The 22,832-nt window shown below is 54.2% G+C and overlaps 6 protein-coding genes across 6 annotated transcripts; 3 read left to right on the plus strand and 3 right to left on the minus strand.

Annotated features, from left to right (window-relative positions):
• Positions 1-1,606: 1,606 nt before the first annotated feature.
• PG985_015617 (uncharacterized protein) lies at positions 1,607-1,789 on the plus strand (the record flags this gene model as incomplete). The annotated part of the gene is made up of 1 exon (XM_066835383.1): positions 1,607-1,789. One exon carries the CDS (start codon positions 1,607-1,609, stop codon positions 1,787-1,789), a length of 183 nt encoding a protein of 60 aa, XP_066676586.1.
• Positions 1,790-8,436: 6,647 nt separating this feature from the next.
• Positions 8,437-9,117, minus strand: PG985_015618 (uncharacterized protein; the record flags this gene model as incomplete). The annotated part of the gene is made up of 3 exons (XM_066835384.1): positions 8,437-8,586; positions 8,811-8,974; positions 9,090-9,117. The coding sequence occupies 3 exons, from the start codon at positions 9,115-9,117 to the stop codon at positions 8,437-8,439; spliced, it is 342 nt and encodes a 113-aa protein (XP_066676587.1).
• Positions 9,118-9,666: 549 nt separating this feature from the next.
• Positions 9,667-10,644, minus strand: PG985_015619 (uncharacterized protein; the record flags this gene model as incomplete). Its single annotated transcript, XM_066835385.1, has 1 exon — positions 9,667-10,644. One exon carries the CDS (start codon positions 10,642-10,644, stop codon positions 9,667-9,669), a length of 978 nt encoding a protein of 325 aa, XP_066676588.1.
• A 901-nt stretch (positions 10,645-11,545) lies between these two features.
• PG985_015620 (uncharacterized protein) lies at positions 11,546-12,950 on the plus strand (the record flags this gene model as incomplete). The annotated part of the gene is made up of 2 exons (XM_066835386.1): positions 11,546-11,645; positions 11,740-12,950. The coding sequence occupies exons 1-2, from the start codon at positions 11,567-11,569 to the stop codon at positions 12,948-12,950; spliced, it is 1,290 nt and encodes a 429-aa protein (XP_066676589.1). The 5' UTR covers positions 11,546-11,566.
• A 519-nt stretch (positions 12,951-13,469) lies between these two features.
• PG985_015621 (uncharacterized protein) lies at positions 13,470-15,319 on the minus strand (the record flags this gene model as incomplete). Its single annotated transcript, XM_066835387.1, has 2 exons — positions 13,470-14,842; positions 14,914-15,319. 2 exons carry the CDS (start codon positions 15,317-15,319, stop codon positions 13,470-13,472), a joined length of 1,779 nt encoding a protein of 592 aa, XP_066676590.1.
• A 3,468-nt stretch (positions 15,320-18,787) lies between these two features.
• PG985_015622 (fungal specific transcription factor domain-containing protein) lies at positions 18,788-22,020 on the plus strand (the record flags this gene model as incomplete). The annotated part of the gene is made up of 6 exons (XM_066835388.1): positions 18,788-18,994; positions 19,311-19,752; positions 19,914-20,122; positions 20,177-20,531; positions 20,584-21,271; positions 21,330-22,020. The coding sequence occupies 6 exons, from the start codon at positions 18,788-18,790 to the stop codon at positions 22,018-22,020; spliced, it is 2,592 nt and encodes an 863-aa protein (XP_066676591.1).
• Between the last annotated feature and the right edge of the window lie 812 nt (positions 22,021-22,832).

Here is a 22,832-nt window from a genome sequence, read left to right on the forward strand (position 1 = left end):
TTTCGAACATAGAGTTACTCCCTACAAATATAATCAACACTTGATCATCATCAGCGCGACGGATCGTTTCTTAGCCAACATCATAATTAGTCATGCCCACAGCAACCCGAGAGGAAGAAACCGAAGGACCCTTGCTCTGAGAGATGGCCCGCACCACGCTGTGCAACCATGACTTTGGAGGACTACTTGTACTAGACCGGGGCCGGAATCTCCATGGCTGCTGAAGAGGTGTGGCAGCCAGTTAAACCACCACGGCTAGACCGTCTGATGACAGGCGGAACAGGTCACGAAGACTTCATATGTTCATACGAGCCATGACAGTATATGCAGCACATTTCAGCCGAACGCAGCACGCTTGACGCTGCTGGCTACACATGCAACTTCTTTACTCGCCTCCTGGCCATTGTCACACCGACTTGCTTGGTGTCAACCACGATGAAAATTTCCCACCCCCAAGTAATACTTGGTCAAACATATTGTCACAGGGAATTTTGTTTTGGTGGTGTTTGTTTACAGGCACCGGGCGCGCTCTATGGTCACTGCTGTTGCTACTGCTGGTCATCATTTTTTTTTCCTCTCCGTCTCTTCGCTTCTTGCTTACCCATTTTTAGCCTCCTCCACTCGAGCTCCGACTCGGACATTAGCTGCACGGCTTCCAGCCTCACAATGTCAATGCTGATGCTACGCATGTCGGCTCCTTGACGGGCTTGGTTCCATTCGATTGTTCTTCTGCGAGTCAACCATCCCAATCTTTCATTTCAACTGTGGCATCCAATCCTAGGCCAGACGGGTTGGTTTGTCGGGGCAGACGCGCTGGGCATCCTCGTCGATACACTTGTCGGTCAGGATCTCTTGGGCGATGGTACGTGAAGTAATAAGGGTCCAATCATGGGTACCCTAGACTTTTTCCTTGCTTGCTTGCTTTTTTTTTTCTTCCCTTTTTCCCCCTTCCCCCTCTGGCGCCTTTTCCAGGGTGATTGTACGTACAGAAGAGGCTAATGTGCTGCAAGTCGCTAATCCTGGACATGGGTTTTTGGAGACCAAAGACTGGGTGGGAGCCTGCCATTGACCTGCACCCCTCTTACCGCATCCCGCCTAGGCTCGGCCAGACGTTTGAGGGTCAAATGTCCATCAGGAAATGAAATGCCATCTGCATGGCATTTCTCTCGCGCGAGACTCTCGAGGTCAATCAATCCATCCCACAGGCTCGCTTGCAATCGAGCCTCGAACGATTGAGGATGCGCATGCACTTCAACTTTCTTTTTCCGGCGGTGACAGTGGTTTATCCCACGCGCCATGCAACCCTCACGAGATGCTAACTTTTCACGCATCACAGACTCTACCCGTCTTACAGAACTCAACTTGCGGTGATAATCCGGTAGCTTCATCTCAACACAAAACGTGCCCGTAGAATTTGGACGAATACATGCTTAGACCCCTCCCATTTCCTGCCGATCTGTCACCCACAGTGCTTGGCGCTTGTGCCCATTGCGGCTTGTTCGTCTGCCATAAGGTTTACCTGTGCATTACCACCTGTAGATTATGTAGATGATGTACGTGTACTGCTTCCCATGCGATGGGCGGTGACTTTTCCGAGATGGCAACGATGGCCAGTCGCTCCAGTCTTGGCCTCACGTCGATGGCTGACCCCGTTGAGAATGACTCCTCTACCCCCTTCTCCAAAAATGCCGAGAAGGCTTTCGTGGTCCGGCTTGCCCAATCAGTCCTCGCGGACATCAAACCATGGTCTGGCGCGCCCGACTCTGCCAGAGGTTGCGATGTACGGTAGCATCCAGGGTTGAAACGCAAGCACCACCATCTCGTTGGGGATTGAAATGGGTAAGTGGGATCGATTCAATTATGTCATGACTCCACATGGCCGGTCGCCCATGCCGTTGATTGGGATCTCTTGTTCACATCGTTCGACGGAAACCACTTCTTTTGTCCACATCAGAACACATAGCTAGTATGTCATTATGCATCTTGTCGGAGTCCTGTGGGATTGGGTATCGCTCCGGTCTGGTGGTTCGGCTTGCCTAACGTTTTCTCGGCTCACCCAAAAAACTGGACGCTGCACGTTTGCTAGGTTTTGAGGTGTGCGGCGGCCAGGGTGTACAGACGGTACCGAACTCTTTCGCTATTTCCTGGCTATCCCCCAGCCAAGCCGTGACGGGATATGGTATGTATGGTGGATAGGAGGAAGACATCGGCCTTTCGGCACTTAGCGATTTCAGGGTCCTCCTATCCAACGACCCAGTCGTGCTTCAAGCCTTCCCAATTCATGCACATTTAGATCATCGTTCCAAGGAAACCAAGGTGAGCGCTACCCTTGCGCTACCTGGCGCCTCAATGCCGCTCGTTCCCAGGCTATCGAGCAGGCCGATTTGATTTGCCCGGCTCCGTCGCACCGCACGATTCCTCGCACAATGTACTGCCCTCATCACCGCCTCGTGACCTGTGTAAGCAGGGGGCGCGGGGCCCTGCGACACACGAGAGCCATACACCACACACATGGAGGAGGGGTTGAGGGGCATCTGTCCAGTTCTGGGCGATCACCACTCCATGCCACTCCATGCCAGGCAGGAATCGTCCTTACTATGCTAACTTGTGGTAGTGGGCTGCCGACTAGCCGCAAATCTAGGAGGCTTGGGCTTGACTCGATAGGGCCGACAGCTTTGCGGATAGCGACAAGATTGACGGCGCTGGCCCTTACCGCCCCCCGGCTTTTTGATAGGCAATTGGCTGTGTTTCGGCGCCTACTTGACCTGCTCACCCTGGATACCGTATGACAAAAACGATAGCCGGATACTTGCAGCTTGCAGCTGTCCCACGGGTAACCGCAACCACCCAAAAACCCGAGCCTCCTAGAGGATGGAGGAGGAGCCTGTCACATCATCCCGGACGGCTGCACGGCGCCAACCCCGAGCGAGCGACATGGTCGCTATGGATTGTCGCTCTGTGGAAGAAAGAGGGAAAACTCCTCGCAACGTCTACACCGCCTGGCATCGCGCAACCGCTCTCCCCCTCGGTACGCTGGTCCCCCCAATGACCATGCCACTCTCGAGCACTATGCGGTACAGGGTGTCGCCTTCTTCAGTAAGCATCTAGGGGGAAACATGCCAAGTCGTCTGTTCGGAGAGATTGAAGACGCACTAAGATGTCTCGTTATCTGCACTAGAGGCAACCAAAGCAGCTCCTATGCTGGCCCCGGCCACGACCAATTTTAGTTCACCAACCGCCGACATGGCCGGCCACGTCCATTATCTCGCTAGACTAGTTCAACGTATGTACACGACAGTCCACTCGACGAAGTGGATTGTTCTGGAAACATCAACAAGGCATGTCGTCGTTGCTGTCTGTCCCAGGACAAACCACATTGCAGCTTCTAGTGCCATGCTGTCTTGGGTCGATAAAGTATATGGGGCACAACAAAGCATAAAATCGGCAAACCGGTGTACAAACTCAATCCCTACTCGCCCTGTCGCCGCGAGGTTTTCGGGTATGCCACGAGATGTATACCTAGCTTTACTGGCATACCTATGGATAGACATATTTGTTTTGAACCGAATCACTGTTGCCTGCCCACTGGTTCGTTAGTGTCCCCCTTGAGTGCTGCTAGAACCTATCTGCAGGACTAAGCTGGCCGAGAGCAAACGAACGACGCACGTTTGTCGTTCAATGTCTCGACGTCAAGATACGTGATTATATCCGATCGGGAAGCGCTTGAGGCGGTTGACCGTATTTCCAAATGGTCAGACCAAGGAATGGCTAGGGAAGGATCGGGGGTCCTCCCCACACTTCTACCAGCCAGATGACAACCTAGAAGCTTACCTGCTTGGCTACTCTGTCATGTACTCGCAGCCATTCCCAAAATAACGAGTCGCTGCCCCCACCCAACCCTTTGCGACTGGAGGGGACCTTATCGTCTGGGAGGCTTGGCGGAGCCCTAGGCCAATCCCTTTGCATGTACCACTACCTAGCACGCCATTCCACTATATTCCATTATCGCATCACCACGGGATTGGAGAACGACAAATGAAAAATTTTGCTACAGAATTGCAAATAAGAAGTGAAGTCGTCAACAACCCATCTGGTCGATTAGCTCAGTTGGTTAGAGCGTCGTACTAATATTCTCTCTCTTGAGAATACTAAGTAATGCGAAGGCCATGAGTTCAAGCCTCATATTGACCAACAAAATCCGTTTCAGTACGGAATCTGCTTTTTTTGTGCGTGGTTTCGGTGTTGCGCATCAACTACTGACGGACCACTGCTTTATTGCCTCTATCTCTCACCTGCATATGACGTGATGGTTTCCGCTATTGCTGTCTACCAGGCGACATTCCAATGCGTAATCACCTATATGCGACTTGTGCGTATTCCTTCTTTTTTTTTTTTTTTTTGATAGATGCTAAACAATTATTATTAACTCCGACGGAGATATTTCTATAAGAATCCGAGTGAAAGCCCCCCACCCTTTCGTGCATGGCGGTCAGTAGCCAATGAGCAACACCGACTTTTTGCCTCTTTAGGAAACCGTTTCACAATTCCTTCCCCCCACCACCCAATGAACTTGGCTAATTGTACATAAGACGGCTGCGATCGCGTGGGGTCTGAGTATAAGTCAAACATTTCTCGGTAAGATGTTTATAGAAGTATACACACGGGGTCACATCTAGAGCGACAACAGGGTTGAAGTGCTTGTGTCGCGGTCACCGCGACGTCACCAAGTATCAAAATATGGTGGCGGCCATGTACTGTACCTGCTTGAGACGAGGACAGCCGCTTAAGAGGTTTCCTCGTGGACGAGCCGATGGGCCGCCACGATCATCCAACTCCGCTCTCACAGAGCACACCGGCGGGAAGAGATATGGTCTCGGCTGGCTGGCTGGCTATATGCTTCATCAGGCCACGGGCCGTTGCGAACATCACGGCAGATGCATGGCGCCACCATGCGTTCGTGTGGGCTTCCGTTGCTATGTTGTGGGACGAATGCTGGCGCCTCGCCAGCAGAGCGTCCCTGCGAGAGAATGTGATGAGATACATACTGTATTCACGGACAATAGCAGGTATAGCATATTCACTAATATAGAGTGGCTGCGAAGCGGTCGGTCTATTGTTCAGCCTCACCCTGCTCCCCGCCGTTCAAACTCTTAGGTCGGTCAACCTCCTCCGTTTCGGCATTGACAGCAAAGATGCTAAGAGCTTCCACGCCTATTTTCGACTGCCGGCCTAGGGCAGCCAACCTTGAACCCTGAACATCAGATCCATCAGACCACGAACGAATGGTGAGTGCGCTTGTAGAACATAACATTTCCCAACGCCCCTTGGCTGTGCTACGGTTTAATTTCCGTTGTCGGCGAGGACATTGTTACGCGAGATATGCATGATATTGCGAATGGGCGTTAGGTAGCATAGGTTTTGCGAAGACTGCATAAGCATTGCGCGAGTGCTCACCTTCTCGCTCGCTCTCACCGAATGTTGTGGGCAGACCCTTCAATATTGGGATCGGCGACAATGCCGACGTTGCTCGCTTACGATAATGCACAACACGCCGGATCTAATCTCACCGTTGCGACTCTTCTAATTTTTCTTTATCGAGATCTGATCGAATCCAATCCGTAAGTTAGCTAACTTGCGGTACATATGCCCTACTTACTTTTTGGGATTTAGCGTGGCTGGCAGTTAGAGTGGACCACGTTTTCTTCTTCTAAATGAGGCATACGGCATCTTGTCAATGCGAAGAGGGCAAAAGGGTCTGGGAAGAAGAGCTGCCCCATAAGCCATGCAGAAGAAGAAGAAAAAACCAGTGCCGTAGAAGCAACAGTTGGAGATGAGGCTGACTGACCGCCCGCTCCTGTTGTAACGGCTGGAATACTGCCGCCCACAATCTGCTGCATTGCCTATTCCATCCACTCTTCATCTTGCTGCAAACCAAACCATTGATCCTTCCCTCGGCTTGACCATGGGCCGACTGCCCCCAAACTCAATTGTTACTTCCTTGGAATTCCTTTACAGAAAAAGCAGACGTGCGTAGAGCACAGGTATCCATTCAGCCAGCCGACCCCTCACCTGCCCCATCAGAGAGGCTATTTCCAGCGCATTGCTCACCTATAGATTGATGGTTGGCTATGGGTCGGTCAAATAGATGAAGTTAGTATGGCGGGGAGGGCGCTCAGGGAGAGGGGCGCTCACTGCTTACATGTGGAATCGCTGGGTCCCCTATAGCCCCGGAACTCGCCTTCGCCAGCCAATCACCGCCGCCCCAAATCCTCCCCAATACCCGTTGCCAAGAACTGTAGGTCGATGTTCTACCAGTTCTGACAGGAAACTTATTCTGTGGACATATGACGTACTTGTTTACTTGCTTTCCCACAACAGCCTTGCTTCGACCCTTTTGAGAAGCAAGGGACGCACCTGTGTCGTGCTTATGCGCCTTCGCTTTGGGGGAGGGGGAGGGAGGGTCTTGTTCACGATAAACCTTGTTTCTCGATCGGCGCTGACACATAAAATAGAAAGACGGCCAACAAACAACATCGGTTCAATGGGAGGCAGACCAGCCCGCCGCCAGGTACTGCGCTGACGGGAACCAAAACCCACCCTCGCGACTACTACCTAATCACTAAAGTGGCCGAAGCTGAACGTCACTCCGTCATGACAACCCCCCGTTTTGACGTTTCACGAGTCGCCGAACCGCCAAGGCTCCCGTCGCAGCCATACAGACCACATCCACCCGTTGCAGCCTCGCCATATGCATATGCTATAGGCGCGGGCGGTGAAAATCTTGTTCGTCCCTTCTTCGAAGGCCTTGTTTAGCATGAACCCCTCCTCCTCCCCATCCTTCGCCTTCCTTCTTCCTTTCTTTCCGAATGCCGAGGTCACGGATGGGGATATGCCAGCTCAAAGGGGGCCCCTCTCTCCCTCCTCGTTCATCCATGTATCGGTACGGGTCGGGAACTTACCGATCTGTACTGGGGGGCTGGCTGCTTGCTACGTGTAGAAGGGACGGGGAGACGGTATAGCACTGATCCCTGGACAGCGTTCCAATGGCGCCAACGGGGGCGCGCCTCGGACCGAACTAACGTCGAGTTTCCTGTTATTCCGACCTCAGTTGAGTTCTTCAACCTTCCAGCTCGCGGTTTTGGGTCCGAGCCACGTATCCTAGGCTGCTATACAGCACATATCACCGCTAGTATAGGGTGTGACTGGTTGTTTACCGGACTGGCTATTGGCTGAGATCTGTGGTAAAGCTTCTGATCAAAGGGGGGCCGGTGTGCTTGTCAGCACGATGATTGGATTATCCCGCAGAGCAACAAGATCGGCAGATCCGATGTTGCATCAAGTATTCCGACCCCCTGGGCTCCTGCTCTGTAACGCCAATGGCAGACCGCCAGGCTGGACCCCGTAGGCAAGGTAAGTCCCTCGCTTCTGAATGACAGGTTCGCGAGGTCGCGTGACGGCGGTTGTGGCTTCGGTGACAGCAACCAGCCATCACGTGCTAATTCGAACCACCGGTGATCTGGGGGGCATCATCCCTTGCGTTCACCGTCGATCACAAATCAATTATGGTTCTAGTTACAGGTATCTCGACAACCAAAGTAAACATGCATACGCAGAGCTTAGCCGTCAGGAAGACATGTCTTTCTCGCCCGTAGGACCAGTGGTTTCGCTCTCCAAGAAACGCGGCTCACCGTTTGTTTTATTTTGCCGCCCCTTAGTCGTTTGTCACCGCCCTCAGACAAGGTAGGCTAGCTGGTCTGAGTTCTTGATTTGCTATGCCTTCTCGACTCTTCTGTGTTTGAAATCCAGCCAGCCATCGGCTCGCGGGTGGGGGACGTCGGTAGCTGGCGTCGGCAAACCCAAGTCCTTGCATAGCGGCGCCCAACTCGTGCCGGGCCTGTCTTTGTTCGAGTAGCTTCTGGGCTCGATGTGCAGCCGCGTCTTTGATGGACTGGTTGTGCTTCTGGCAGAGCGCTGGACCATGTTTGGGGAAGTCGTTGGACCTGGGTTCTGTATCAATGGCTTTGAATCATGAAGGTGGGCAGCGTGCTGATCCGCTGCTACAGATCTCGATCATGCACAGTTGAGGTGTAAATGAGGTTAGGGGGACTGTACAATAAAGCACGAGAAATAGATACAGAACGGGGAGTGTCAAGGGACTCCCTACAAAATGGCCCAGGCAATGACCCTGTCGTAGCAATTTGCAAAGTAAAGCACGACTCTCGCCAGGAAGCGAAAAGAGGGGTTGCTGGTTCAAAGGGAACTCTTCGCTACTAAAAAGTTGCTACTATGGATGATCTCTGAAACTTACCAGCAGTGATGATGGGACTTCGCAGCCAGGCGGTACATCTCACTCGTCCGGTGGTCGTGTTAGGCCTGGGTGGGTATCAAGATCGACATCATCGAGTCGTATCACTTCTGCTCGTATTCGCGTACGATCTAGATCGCTGCTGCCTCTAGGTATGCCTCGATGAGCTCTTTGAGGAAAACTGCGGCTGGGTAGTCTGTCAACCCCTTTCCCCGTACACCACCCGGGTTAGCATCATTGCTACGACTCCAAGCGAACGAGCAAGCAGTCCCACGTTCGTGCTGTTCTGAATAGACTGATGTCCGACCCTGCTTGTAAGACGAAAGGAAACTTTCAAAAGGGGGTGGCAGTTGACTAACACTGCCAGGACGCTTCTTCCTTGAAGGAAACACGCATCCTTGGGCGTGACCCCTTTTTACATGGCTTACTATCCAAATGTCCCGCCCCCTTTTTGCCTTGCCATGCAAAAGCTCGATGTGGGTGAGTGAAAGAGAGACTCGCTTACTTCGTACTCGCCCAGAATTCTGTCAAACGCCTCGCGTCCCCAAGGCGCGCCTCCCTCGAACCCGCCTTCAATCGCCTCGGTCGACACCGGCGTATGCTGGTTCTTGCCGACCTCACGCATGTGGTAGATCGGCGTGATGTCCAGCTGTATCACTTCTGCAGGGGCTGAAAGAGAGGTTATCGTGTAAGTCAAGAGGTTTACAGATGTTTACAGACAGGGTTATTCACATAGAGTCATCAAGGGGTCAACAGCTTACATAGTTACTTTAGGTTTCGGTACGGGGCAGGTTCAGGACGAGTACTTTCATAGTGAGCTGTGAGATGTCCTCCAAGCGGCGGTGGGACACCTTGAGGTTGTTGGATTAACAAGTAAGGGGATGTTATCTCGCAGGCTTCTGACTGCTTTCTCATCGGAGCTGCCTCCTCATCGAACCAAGTGAAGTCTCTCGTATTAACGCAAACAGTAGCTATGAGTGGCAGTTGAATGCTTGATAAGCCGACATCACCGCTGCCAAGGGCTATTGCATCAGGAAGAGACTGCGTTAAGCGGGTAGTTTAACTGAATATGACGGATTGCCCGCATGAATCGCCTTTTCGAAGGGAGAGATCTGCCAACAGAATATTAAGCACAGCCCAAAGAACACAAAAGAGGCTTTGCAAGTAGTCTTCGATGCAGGACGTTTATTACTACTAGCGGAGAAGGATGCCCTAAGCGGACGCAGTTAGTCCATGTATCATGCGCAAGATCTATATAATAATGTACACATATTTTTCGCTGTACCAGGAGAGTCTAAGGTATTGTACATGGATGCTAGACAGTGCCGTGTCGTACTAAGTGTGTCATTACACTCAGTTTTCTACCGACCTCTCGCCTCCAAGTGAGCATACTTAGGATCCGACTCGATCCGGACGATTCTGTCTAGGGCCCGCCCATCCTCCAGTGCATACCCCTTGACGATATCCAGCTTGTACTTGCCACCCTTGATCTCGACCGGGGCAAAGCCCTCTCCGGTCAAACCCCGGCGGATGGCCGAGAAGAACTGACCCATGGCCCAGGCGCCGTCGCGGAACGGCGCGGTCATGAGGTGGTCCTTGTTGTACTGCATCTGCTCCTTTTTGCGCTTCTCCCACTCCCGGCCCATGCGCATCTTCTCGATCTCCGTGGGCTCCGCCTTCTTGGGGTGGAAGAGACGGGTTTTCATGACGATCTCGTTGGGCTCCACCACCATCCGCTTCAGGGGGAACCCGGGGATCGGGGTCAGCCGCCGCACCAAGACCTCGAGCTGGACCTTGTGGGAGACGGAGCTGCTTCCAGCCACCAGACCCGGGCGCGCGCCTCCTGGCTTACCGGCCGCTGTCGCCGCGGCCGAGGGGAGCACCCGGATCAGGCGGACGACATGGGCGGGCATGAGGGCAAAGTTGGTGCCCAGGAGCGCCAGCATGACGGCTACGGCGCTGAAGGCGTACGGGATCCAGTCGCCGAGCCCCGGGGGCGGGTTGTAGACGTTGTAGTAGAGGTTGACGATGGCGCCGCCGATGCAGACGAAGCCGGCCGCGTAGCTCGAGGCGAGGAACATGCGCTGCGGCGCCGCTTCGAAGAGGGTGGCGCCGTGCTTGTTCTGGGCGAGCCGCAGGGCGTACGCCGAGGTTGGGTTGGCCGCTCCTCCTCCTACCGCGGGGGGAGCCGGCGGCGTTTTGGGGGTCGCATTCCTGCCCTTTTCGGTGGCTTGGCTGAGCAGTTGCCGGGTTGTCGAGAGGAGCCTCTTGCCCAGGGGGGTTCGTATCGCCGCCGGCGTTAGGGGTGTGGTGCTCGAGGTGAAGAAGGCCTGTCGCATCGTGGGCTGCTTAAGCGAGCTTCGCATTAGCAGGACGACGGGGTGGGTGAAGCCCCGGCATATTGAGGTGGGAGCTGTCATCGGGCTCCAGGTACCGGATCACACGAAAATCGCATACCCCGGGTTTGGTGTAGGGCCGCAATGGATCAAGATGCAGTTTAGTGCCGGGCAGCTTGGAGAGCTTCAAGATTTGGACTGAGCATCACGAAAAAGTTCCACAGGCGTGTCGGGGTACCGGCGGAACTTTCCGGCGTCCGATGTGTCAAAATGTAGGTATTGTTCAGGGCCAATTAATTCGAGGATCACATGAAAAGAGAATACAATTAGAGAAAATATATTTATTCATTATATACAGGACATAGATCTATATACTTATAAATATATATTCTTATAAAAACAATTGACGAGGTATAAGGAATTGGAGTACCTGTCTAGACAAGGCAGGTAGCCCGCCCGGCCAAGTTGGTGTGTAAAAACTTACCAACATACCGGGTCCCTAGATTTCGATAAGCTATTTCTGGGCAGTGGTACGGTATAGAGCACACCGCACACAGCCAACCCTTTAGCATTGGGCACTCATGACTTATCCAGACATTCCGCAGGTCCGTATAACATGTAAGTATGATAGCTTTAAAACTCGCTCTATTATACATTCTGGTTTCCTTGGTTGGAAGCAAGCGAGTTTGTGAGCATGAACGGGGGTGGATAATTTAAAAAGGCTGTACGGCCATCGGCAGAGGCCGGAGCCGCTGTCCCCAACAAGCTCTAGGCAATTTTTTGGTGAGCTGACTTGGCTAAGCTCCTGCAGCTCCGACAATTGCATTGGCGTACCTCTCCAATCTCAAAATAATAAAAAAGCTCAATTGAGGTCGCCAGCTTGTCCGACACATCCCTCAACCGGAGTGCACCCCGCAAACAAGACATGGCCTCCCTCGCGACCGCGTGTCGCCTTTCTGCCCGGCTGGCCAGTCGGAAGGTCACGCAAGATGTCACAGCCAGAGGTAAGGAAGAGCGAAACCACCAAGCCCTCCGCGTTCTGCCTGCCCTTGTCCTGTCCTGCCAATTGATGCTGACGTGACGCTCTCGTACTCGCAGGTTTCCGGACATCCGCTGCCTCGCTCGCCGCCCAGAACTTCACCATGCCCGCCCTCTCGCCGACCATGACCGAGGGCAACATTGCCTCGTGGAAGCTCAAGGAGGGCGATGCCTTCTCCGCCGGCGACGTGATCCTCGAGATCGAGACCGACAAGGCCTCCATGGACGTCGAGGCCCAGGACGACGGCATCCTCATGAAGATTACCCAGGGCGACGGCGCTAAGGGCGTGCAGGTCGGCGCGCGCATCGGCGTCCTGGCCGAGGCCGGCGACGACATCAGCTCCTTGGAGATGCCCGCCGACAACTCCAAGGCCACCCCGCCCAAGGAGGCCAAGAAGGAGCCCGAGGCGGCGCAGCCCAAGGAGGAGAAGAAGGCGGCTCCTTCCAGCACGCCGAAGAAGTCGGGCCAGAAGGCCGCGCCCCAGAAGTACCCTCTGTACCCCTCGGTCGAGCACCTGATTAAGGAGAACGGCCTCGGCGAGTCCGCCATCAGCGAGATGACGCCGACCGGTCCCCAGGGCCGGCTCCTGAAGGGTGACGTGCTGGCTTACCTGGGCAAGGTGACTGGCGACCGACCGGCCGAGATTGCCAAGCGCTTCGAGCACAACTCGCACCTCGATCTCAGCAACATCAAGATCGCCAAGGCGGCAGCGCCGGCGAAGGCGGCCAAGAAGGGCGCCAAGGCCGAAGCCGCCGTTCCCAAAGACCTCCAGATCTCCCTCCCCGTGTCGCTCGCCTCCGTCATCGAGGTCCAGAAGCGTATCGAGACCACCATCGGCACCTTCATGCCCCTCTCGACCTTTATTGCTCGCGCGGCCGACGTCGCCAACGACGCCCTGCCCCTGCCGTCCAACTACAAGCCCTCGGCCGACGAGCTGTTCAACCAGGTCCTGGGTCTGGATAAGGTCAGCCCCAAGATCTCGCGGGGCCACTACCTCCCCCAGGTCGCGGCTCTGCCCCCCTCTTCCTTCATTGGTGTCGCCCCGAAGCCCAAGGCCAGCCAGATGGACATCATCGACTTCCTGGCCAGCGGCACCAAGAAGAGCGCCAAGGCCGCCCCCAAGCAGCAGCCCGCGGGCGCTTCCGGCGTCTCGACCGGCGTCAACACGTTCACCCTGACGGTGCCTCCGGCCGAGCAGAAGCGGGCCGAGGCTTTCCTGTCGCGGATGAAGATGGTTCTGGAGAACGACCCTGGCCGACTGGTGCTGTAAAGGACGACTTCTTCGAGCGGGAGAAAGAGCGATTTATGTAATATAGGCGTTCCTGGCAAGCAGAAGGGGGAGCAACTGCGGATAGACCATTGCATCGATACTTGTGGACTCTATTCATCAATCAAAACTCAAAGTATATACCAATCTTCTCGTTTGTCATTCCTAAAAAACTCGTTGCCCTCTTGAGGGATCGATCTCCTCGACTAGGGGCCGTAAATACTTTGTTTCTCCATAACAGACAGGAAGCAGAAAAACAGCAGGCCTCCTTGAATTGAGAAAATATGGAGGCATGCTTTGCTCCATTGAACCGGCAAACTACATACTGGTAACACGCCAAACACCACTCATACGCACGCTATGCTCAGGGCTCAAGATATACGCCCCTCTCCGAATATCCATTCTTCATTTGGAAGGACGTGGGGAATTGAAGTAATTGGGGACTGAATGCATATGGAATTCTGCCAGCCTAGTCGAGGTCGTGTACGTGCTTTCGCATTTCCTTGACTGATCGCTCTCCAATCATAGCAGGCTGACAGAGTCCACCCCCGTCAACATGGATGCATCCCTCTCCCAGCCGTCCCACGACGGCGGATCGTAGCCATTCGGCCGTGTCGGCCGCACATGGCCTATCGTGACGCCCGCGACCTTGAGCGGCTCTTTGGGCCAAGCCACCTCGCCGCCGAAGCCCGGGGAGAAGGCCTTGTGCAGCATATCGTCGCGGAACAGCTCGGGGTAGAGCCTCTTCATGCTGCGCAGCGCGCGGGCGCTGACCTCGTCGACCGAGTCGCTGTGGCGCAAGTCGAAGAAGTCGCGGTCGTGGGCGTCCCACAGGTGCTCCTGGACCTCGGGCGGGTAGGGCCCCAGGGCGTGGAGGAGGAAGAGGTCGTACTGGGCCAGCGAGGTGCGGGCGATCCAGGAGCCGCCGCTGACGGCGCGCCGGTGCAGGGCCGCGAGGGCCGCGATGGTGCCCAGGATGCCCGTGGCGTAGTCGGAGACGGGGAAGGGGGGCACCACCGGCTCCTCGAGCCCCATGAACCAGCCCTGCTCCCAGGCCACGCCGGTCGCGCAGTCGGCGATCTGCTGCCAGCCGGGGCGGTGCGACCACGCGGCGCCCGGGACGCCGCTGCCGCCGAAGCAGTCCTCGGCCACGTAGACGATGCCGCGGCCGCGCTCCTGCGCCTTGGCCGCCAGACTCTCCGGGGAGTAGCCCAGCGAGGCCAGAACACCCGGCCGGTAGCCGTCGATGATGACGTCGGCGGTGGCTAAAAGGGTTTCGAAGGTGGCGCGGTCGCGGGGGTCCTTGAGGTGCAGCGATGTGGCGTGCTTGCCCGTGTTGACGTCGAGCTGAAAGAACGGGACGTCGGGAAGCTTGGCCGAGGTGACCTTGAGGACTGACGCGCCGTGGGCCGCAAGGGAACGGCCAATCGTCGGGCCTGCTATGACTCGGCAGAGCTCAAGGACACGTATACCGGCCAGGCACTGGGTGATGCCAGAGGCGGCGTGCTGGGGGTCAATGTTCGGGAAGGGGGTGGGAGGCGACGGGGTGTCGAGAGACTGGACTGTGAATGGTGCAATGCCTGCCAGAGCCTGCCCGTGGGCGGTCCGGCGGAACTGATCCTTGGTCAGAGCCGGCGCCCCTGCTTGTCTGTATTTCTGGTTTCTGAGCTCCAGGTCTGCGATCGACAGCCTCTTCACCGCATTTTCGATGACGGCCACGCATTGGCGGTAGTCATTGCTACCTGCAAGGAACGGTGGCAGGCCGATCATACGCAGCGTCGTACTCGCCTCCAGCGAACCATGAATGTGGTAATACTGGCCTGTGTTACATGTTTCGTATAGATTGGCTGACAAGCGCCGGTATAGATTTGACTGTGCCTGGTTTAGATCGGTATCTGGGGTGGCTTTTGGATCAGCATGGGGTGGCCAACGCATTCAAGCAAGGGGAGGAACAAAATGGACATACCAGGGAGCCGGTACTTGATCTTGGGATGTGTCTTACCCATCCCGTCCAAGGTGGTTATATAGGCCGACATTAAGAAACAGGTTACTTTTGCCGCATCTACTTCAATTCTCCGCCCCTGTGCCTGCCTGCCATGGCGGAGGTCGACGAGGGCTCCGACCAGGCAGCCCTCAAGCGCCTTGAGCGCGCAGCCGGCTTCCTGCTCCTTCAGCGGGCACGGGAAGCATGGCGTGCTCCCCGCGGTTGAGGTGCTGGAGAAGGTGACTTTGCCAATGTACCGGTCAAGCTCACGTGGAAGCTCCGACATGCATGCGGATACAAGAGCCTGGAACGCACAGTGCGCCCCCGCAGTCACCGAGTACCCCGTAGGGCCCGGCGTATCAGCATCTATGGTCGTGTCATTGCCCATTGCAGCAGGGCTGATGGCAATACGAGATTACTAGGGGTAGGGGCGAGATTAAGTGGTTGTTCTTTTCTTAGAAACGGAGCTGGATCAAGGAACGAGAATCAAGCCTCTTCATCCCAGGTCACTGCTTATTAAATGAACCGAACATGTTTGTGTGTCCGTCGTCCAAGCCAAGCAAGAAGTCCGAACAAGCACAATATAAGGCAAAGCAAGCAATATTGCCCCATGCAACGGGCTAGCGGGATCTGCCTGGCTCTGGTGAAAAAAAGGAAAAAGTCTCTCGTCCTCGAGGGTATCTCAAGCCGGGTGAAGGGACATAGGAGCTAGTGTGACGAAATGATGATGGCGGTAGGGCTGAGCCTGGATGAGGGTCGAGCCGAGGCGGCCGTGAACCACGTGTGCAGGGACAGTTCTCGTAAGCTTCAATATCCGGCCTGTCGAACTTCCAGAAGCAGACGCCTGCAGTCGCGAGGCGCATCACTAGGGCTACTTTCCGCGCATTTGGCAGGAGGAGACGACATGCACAAATACTTGCAGGATCTGAGATGCATCAAGGTTCAGTCTCGTCTCGCTAGCGTGGCCCTATGACCTTGACCGTGTCGAGTTCGGCCAAGTACAAGCGTTACCAGAGCAATGCACGGGAAAGAGTTTCCGTGATGTGCATCATGCAAGCGGCTTCCGTGATGAGGAGGAAGAAGAAGAAGAGGAGGAGGGGGAAAAGCGATGTTCATGATCAAAAGACAAAAGGCGTGTTCTCTGTTCGTGACATCAAGCCTCCCCGAGGTGTTGCAGAGCGTCCAGGGCGAATGAGTGACATGTTATACGAGGGACCGGTGTGAGAAAAAGAAAAAAAGAAAATAGGCCGACGACACGATGCGAAGCTCGATGTCACGAGGTGGCTTTCGTTGTTGTGGTATTGTATGTGGTATTACCACTAGTTGCGCGAGCACGACTCGAAGAGGACCCTGTAACTGTAAGGAGGAGGCAGGCTAGCCAAGATTAGTGAAGGCGATAATGCTGTCGGTGTCGGGGCCTGGATAAATGCGCCCATAAGCAAGTGAGGTGGTATTCCATGGGGACAAGTGCTGAATAGTTCCGGCAAAAGGCAGGGCCGCAGGGGAAAAGGTTGGAAAGCAATATTGGATGCGGCGGGCAAGATCCGATAAGCGAGTCAGCTGTAAGTTGGAGAGAATAGCTGAAGTTGGGACGAAGCCAACTCTTGTGGACACGAGAATAAATGGATGGAGAACTTGAGACAGCACAGCGTCTTGTTATTAATAACCCCCAGACCAACAGACCCCCAGACCAGAGCCGCAGCAGCGCATGCCCAGAGTGCAGATGGCGAGCGGGAGGCTTCTCTGGCCCAGGGTCCAGGCGGCTTCATAAAGGGGTAGTATTGTAGATTACCTGGTAAGTAGTGTCTATTCTGGTCTGGCGGTTGGCGGGTCGTGGCAGTCTCGTATAATGGATCTGGATGGATCGGGGTGCGGTTGGAGATCTTCTGATCAAGGTTAGATGGGAACCCAGATCTTGGCTCTCTTTCAGTGTTGGCGGGTTGGAGCAGGCGGCCACCGAGTAGGCCCCAGAGGGAGCCGCGAGGTGGTGGATGATTGGCTGCTACGAAGTCTATCTGGTGGGCTTTAGGTGCATTATCCGACGAGTTCCGGGTCCCCACACCGGCTTCCCCCCACACCGAGCGATAATGACTGGGCTGGATATATCCAATATCAATAATATGGCATGGCTGCTGCATGGATGGCGAATGCTTGCTCGGTCTGTCTGTCATGAACGAACAGCGGTCCCGGCAGGCACAGAACCGTGGAGGAAATGAGGATTACATATGTCCCAGCCTGTCTTCTGGCCTGTCAACCTGGATACATGTTTGATGTATGTACATGTACGCATGGCACGCACTCAATCTATTTAAACCAACTGCCGAATTTGACTGGCAGCTAACACTACAGGCACCTGCGTAAAGCCACATTGGGCAATAAAACGAAACATAAGGTTGGGTAGGCAGGTACCACCAAGTGAGCGACAGATGGAAGGAAGGAACATCAAATTGACTGTTCAAAGTGAAGGCGGCCCTTTCCAATTCCACATGAAGACTTCAAATATTACCTTCTACCACTCTTATGTAGTTAGAAGAGGGAAGCAAAAGATAACAGAACCCGCCGAATGGGCCGATTCCCAGATCCTGCATCTAATAAAGAGGCAGGTCAACTGAGCCAGTGCTTGGGTAATGCATGGAGAAGCTCATACGATGGATGCCAATGTCTATCGCTCCCCCATCGGGCACAAATACGAATACCACCCCAGCCTGCATCACGCCCAAAGTCGAGTCGGCACTCTGAGGTCGTATAGCGCATAGCAGAGCTGTCTTTCCCATGTCGTAACGGGCCGTCCTGCATGACATGACCACTCAGGCATAACAGACATGCCCCAAACTGCCATCACATCAATCCCTTTTCAGGCCGGTTCAATATATGCCGCTTGCATCGACCAAGGTAGAGTTGACGCCAGCACGACGCCACCACCTCGCTACATCTGCCAACCTACCGCCAACCTACTCTCGTAGGTTCGCTTGATTACTCTACAGCTAACCAACAGGCCAATCATGGCCCTGGTCCCCTGCCCGGCCATTTCATCTGATCCTGCCCCTCGTCGTCACCCCCAGTTCCTCTCCGGCGCCCATGGAGAAGACCCCTCCCACTCTCAACCCTCGATGAGGCAGGCAGGCAGGCAGGCAGGCCGGGCACACTGTCACACTGGGGGGAGAAGCCATCGAGGCCTCTAGGCTCTAGTGTGCTGCTGGGACTCGATCACATCCTCCAAGTCCTCCACGTCTTCTCCGCCTCCCCTTGCGTTCTACTTAACCTTGCGAGTTCTGCATCACCTCGAGCAATTCTGGACCTGGAAAACCTTCCCACATCCGACGCCCTCGGCTATTACCATCTTTCTTACTGCTCCTTTATCGACTCTGGATCTGCTGTTGTTGATGCCTTTGCTCCCCAAGATCCAAGGGCGCCCTCTCCAGCTTGGTCCATCATCTGCCCTCCCCCAAAGACCCAAGGAAGACCCACGTTCGTGGCACACCCCCCAGCCCGACGTCGCCTGAATACGTATTCCGACTAAGGTGCTACGGCACCCCCCGGGGCCAATTCTGATTCCCCTTTCTTGAAATATCGGTTTAGAGCAGCGAGCCCACCCCTCCTGGTCCGAGCCGCCTGTAGGACCACTCATCACGCTTTTCTCTCTCTCGGATGCACCAAGTGCATCTGAGCCATCCTCATCCGACAGGGCTGATTATGTGCCGACTGTCCGCATCCGAAATCCTTCTCCCGAGTAGCCCGTAAGCCGGCGCCGTTCCCGCTTTAGTTACTGCCAGAGAGCCCAGGTGCCCGTAAACTTGTGGCTAGCTGTCGGATGACGGATGTGACACCCCATCATCTGCCAGTCGCCATAGGCAACATGACAAGACCAAAGGTCGATCCTGACAAAAGACAACGGACTGCTTGTGCTTGTGACTCTTGCAAACGACGCAAACAGAAAGTAAGTCGCCCTTCTTCTTCTTGCCGCTCCATTTCCGAGAAGCTCGCCCTGTGCGCATGGAATCTTAGCCAAGCCTTTCGGGTCACTCACCGCACATACCGATCCCGTGATCGAGTGGTGACAGCAGTAGACAGCGTAGCGAACAGTGCTCAATGGCAGGCAAGCGAATGGTTCTGGCGACGGCTGCTAGTGCAGTGTCCCTCTTCCTTACACAAGGCACGGCTGATGCCATAACAACTGCCGATAAATCAACTAGATTTGAGCAGCACCCTTGTCTCACTTGGCCCACGCAGTCGTGTAGCCGTCCACAGCGCGGGGAAGACTAAATGTAAAACTGCTATGTCTGGGCATGACAAAGAGGCGCCACCCGACCTGCTCTACTATTGCCCATGGTCATTTAGGTCACGAATGCCGATCTGGCGCTGACCTTTTACGCTTCTAGTGCAACGGGCAGAAGCCGTGCAACACTTGCACCAAGCGGCAGCTCCCATGCGTATACACACCTTCGAACCTGGAACCTGGCGATAGCCCCGTTGGGTCTCCAACAAAGCGCCGCCATGTCGAAAGTTCACCGCGGTCCATGAGATCAAGCCTGGGAGATATGAAGACCCAGCCTGGCCATGCTGCTCCGGCGGGCATGCCAAATGCCACGCCGTGGGATCCGATCGAGGTGCCGCCTGCAGCACATCCGATCTCTGGACAGCCCCGAGCACCAGTGCCAGCACCAGTCCAGAAGACTCCAACTCAACCACCCCGTCGCATGACCAACCCTGGGGAGATAGACTCCGACTCTCGATCCAGGATGAGTAATGCAAGCGGTGTAGCGGATGAGGCTGAAGTCTATCCCTCGCGCAGAATGCTCCAAGACTCTACAGGTCGGTTGTGTAAGTAGTCTTCTCTTCAATACTGTGTCTATCCCGCATTGCTGGAGCCACTTTGCGACAGGTAATGTTGTCGTCATTCGAGGATGGCATTCGTCGAGAAAGTATTGCCATACTGCGCTGTCACCCCTTCTACAGGAAACAATAGCTAAACTTGGGCATAGTGTACGTTGGTGATTCCGCCAGCTTATCGTATCTGCAATGGATACGTATGATTGTAGAGGGCATATCCGGTCCATCAGACTTCACCACAGACCCTCGGCGGCATATGATCATGGAAGCAACAATGACTCTACCACCGCCAAGTACCCCGAGCGGTGTATTACCGGACCGCCATACAGCAGATGTCCTCGTGGAGTCGTATTTTGTAAACGTGGGTGGTAGCTTGTCCTCTTTTTGCCGAAACTGGTCGCTAATTACCTGAAAGACAACTGGGCTGGTGGAGGTCTTTGACCGGGAGCTCTTCCATACCCAGATGAACGAGTGCTATGAAGATCCTCTCAGCGTAGAGCCTTCAGTACTCTGTTCCCTCTACATGGTGTTCGCTATAGGTCTAGTCATGGCTGGACCCAGACCTGGCAGTCCAGAAGAAGTAATCATTGAGAAGCTTCGATCCGATAAAAAGGTGAACCGCGCCGAGTTCTTCTTCAGGAATGCCAAAAGCCTTGCCGATCCTGTATCGGGGTTTGAAGATGCGGATTTCTGGTCTATACAGGCACTGCTCTTGATGTCCTTGTACATGTTGTCCGTTTCTAAAAGGAACGCATCATATGCCTACTATGGTGAGTAGATGGTGGATGGCACAGTGCATGAAACGAGTTAACGGGTTTCCAGGTATGGCCGTACGGTCAGCGTTTGCTCTCGGGCTCCACAGAGAGGATTGCGACATAATATTCACTCCGGTACAAAGAAGGACGCGTCGGAACCTATGGAGGACTCTTTTCGTGCTGGACAGATTCTCCGCAGCCTCACTTGGCCGGCCCACCGCCATTTCTGAGGAGGACTGCTCCGAAAAATCCCTGGATTTCACTGACAAGATCGACGGGACATCGGCGTTGCTCAGCGAAGCCGAAAAGATCAGCGTGGCAGCACTGGATGCTGCAGTGAAGACCTGTCATGTCATTGGAGTTACACTCAAGAAAGTCTACTCCAAACGGAAGATATCGACGGTAGTCGCCCAAGAAATAGCAGAACAGCTGGAAGGATGGAACGAGTCCCTCCACCACGGGCTTCACTGGCGCCAGGCCGTCGATCATCAATTGGACCCAAGCCACGGAATTGCCATTCTGCATGTTAATCTCCTGCAGTGTCATTCGATTATGCTACTGACACGACCGTTCTTCCTGTATATCCTCAAAAAGGCCCAGGAGCAGGAGACTGGGGTAACGTCTAAACCCTCCCGGCTAAGCCAAAGGATGGAGAAGTTTGCCCAAACCTGCGTTGAAGCGTCGCAGCACACGCTTCTTCTTGTACAAACTGCATGGGAATCAAAGTACTTACCGCAGTGCAATCCCTTTGTAATGTAACTGCTCAGGCTACCTACGATGATCCCCCAAGTAACACAGGCTAACTGGTTCCAGACATTTTGTCTTCGCAGCTGGCCTCATCATATTCAGTAATGAGTTTGCCTCACTGTACCATAACCCAAAAGCAGAGGAAGCCATCCGGAGCTGCAAATCGTTTCTGAAGTATTGTGCCCAGTATGACCCTCAGGCAGAAAGAGTGTCGTGGATTGTCGAGGCTTTCGACAGGGCGAACAAGTCTAGGCAGCCATCGGCGAGGAGGCTCTCCCTTCCTAGTCGCAAGATACCCATAATCAACATTCCGGCCCCTAATAATACCTATGATCCAATGGTCGGGTTTTTCACCCCCAACCGACCCAGTTCCCAACAATCCCTCCCTTCACTTCCTCCCATAATCAAGCAGGAACCCTCAATGTCCGCCCCCGGTCTCCCAAAGTCTCTACCCCCTATACTACCATCTGTGCTCCAGCAACCAAGCCCTGAGGGCAGTGGTGCTTCTCCCGTCAATACTGGACTTGTACAGACGGGAGTTCATGGCATGGAAGGAATCAGCGCCCACGAAACCGAATTCGATTTCGACAGTCTCTGGCCGAACTGGCATACAACGGCAGGTCCCGTGCAAATGTCTGGTCCCCAGGTCGATCCGTCGGAGGCTTTTGGCACGTTCGGTCTTAGTCAGGTGCCCTCGGGAAGTCTTCTCAGCGGCAATGCCAACATACCCTTGTACCCCCCTACCGACTTTCGATGAGTGGCCCCTTTAACCATCCCACCTCACCTCACTTCAACACTGAGCTTAAGGGGACTACTTGAACGATCTCCTCAGTTACGATACTATTCTCGGATAAGGAAAGGAAAAAAGGAGTTAACCGTTGGTCAGATAAAGATAATCAGGCTTTCTATTCTTGTATATACAGTACCTTTCCATTCCATGTCATTCATCTTTCAGCGACCGAACGGGCCAAGGCTATATACACTATACCAGGAAATAGGAATATATACAGGGCAATAGTAGTCGGTACTACTGGATAGCAGCAAACTATGTAGGAGGATTTGAAATTCTCCGCGCAGTCAGTCAGTCAGTCAGAGATCTGGAAGTGGGCGTTTCCAACCACGAATCAGTGGCCTATAATTAAACAAAATCTGTCATTTGAAATTACCACTCCGAGACTCGCCCTCCCTGTACCCCTGAAGAGACATCCTTCCAATGGCTGGGCTAGTTAGCCGAGGAGCCGACAGTGATACTAAAAATACTACAATCTGATCTACGTCCGATGACCTTTTTGTTTTTATTTTAGCGCGCCCTTGCATCCTCGCTCGCTTCGGCATGCCCGTCATAGCAAACAACCGATCGAGTAGGTAGTACCCGTATTCGTTACTTCCAACGACATGACTGGGTAGATACAATACGAAGTGTTGTCTTTGTCTATAGCATTCATAGCCATGCGGTGTATCGTTTCAGAGACGGGACGTGGGTTATATCAAGCTTCATCAATTTATCGTCTTTTATTTGTAGCAAATAGCAGATCTATTCTTTTTGTTCTTGCCTTATCCCTTTTGCCT

Source organism: Apiospora marii (assembly GCF_038362585.1).
Source record: "Apiospora marii strain CBS 49790 chromosome Unknown utg000013l_segment0_segment0, whole genome shotgun sequence".
Classification (NCBI taxonomy): Eukaryota; Fungi; Ascomycota; class Sordariomycetes; order Amphisphaeriales; family Apiosporaceae; genus Apiospora; species Apiospora marii.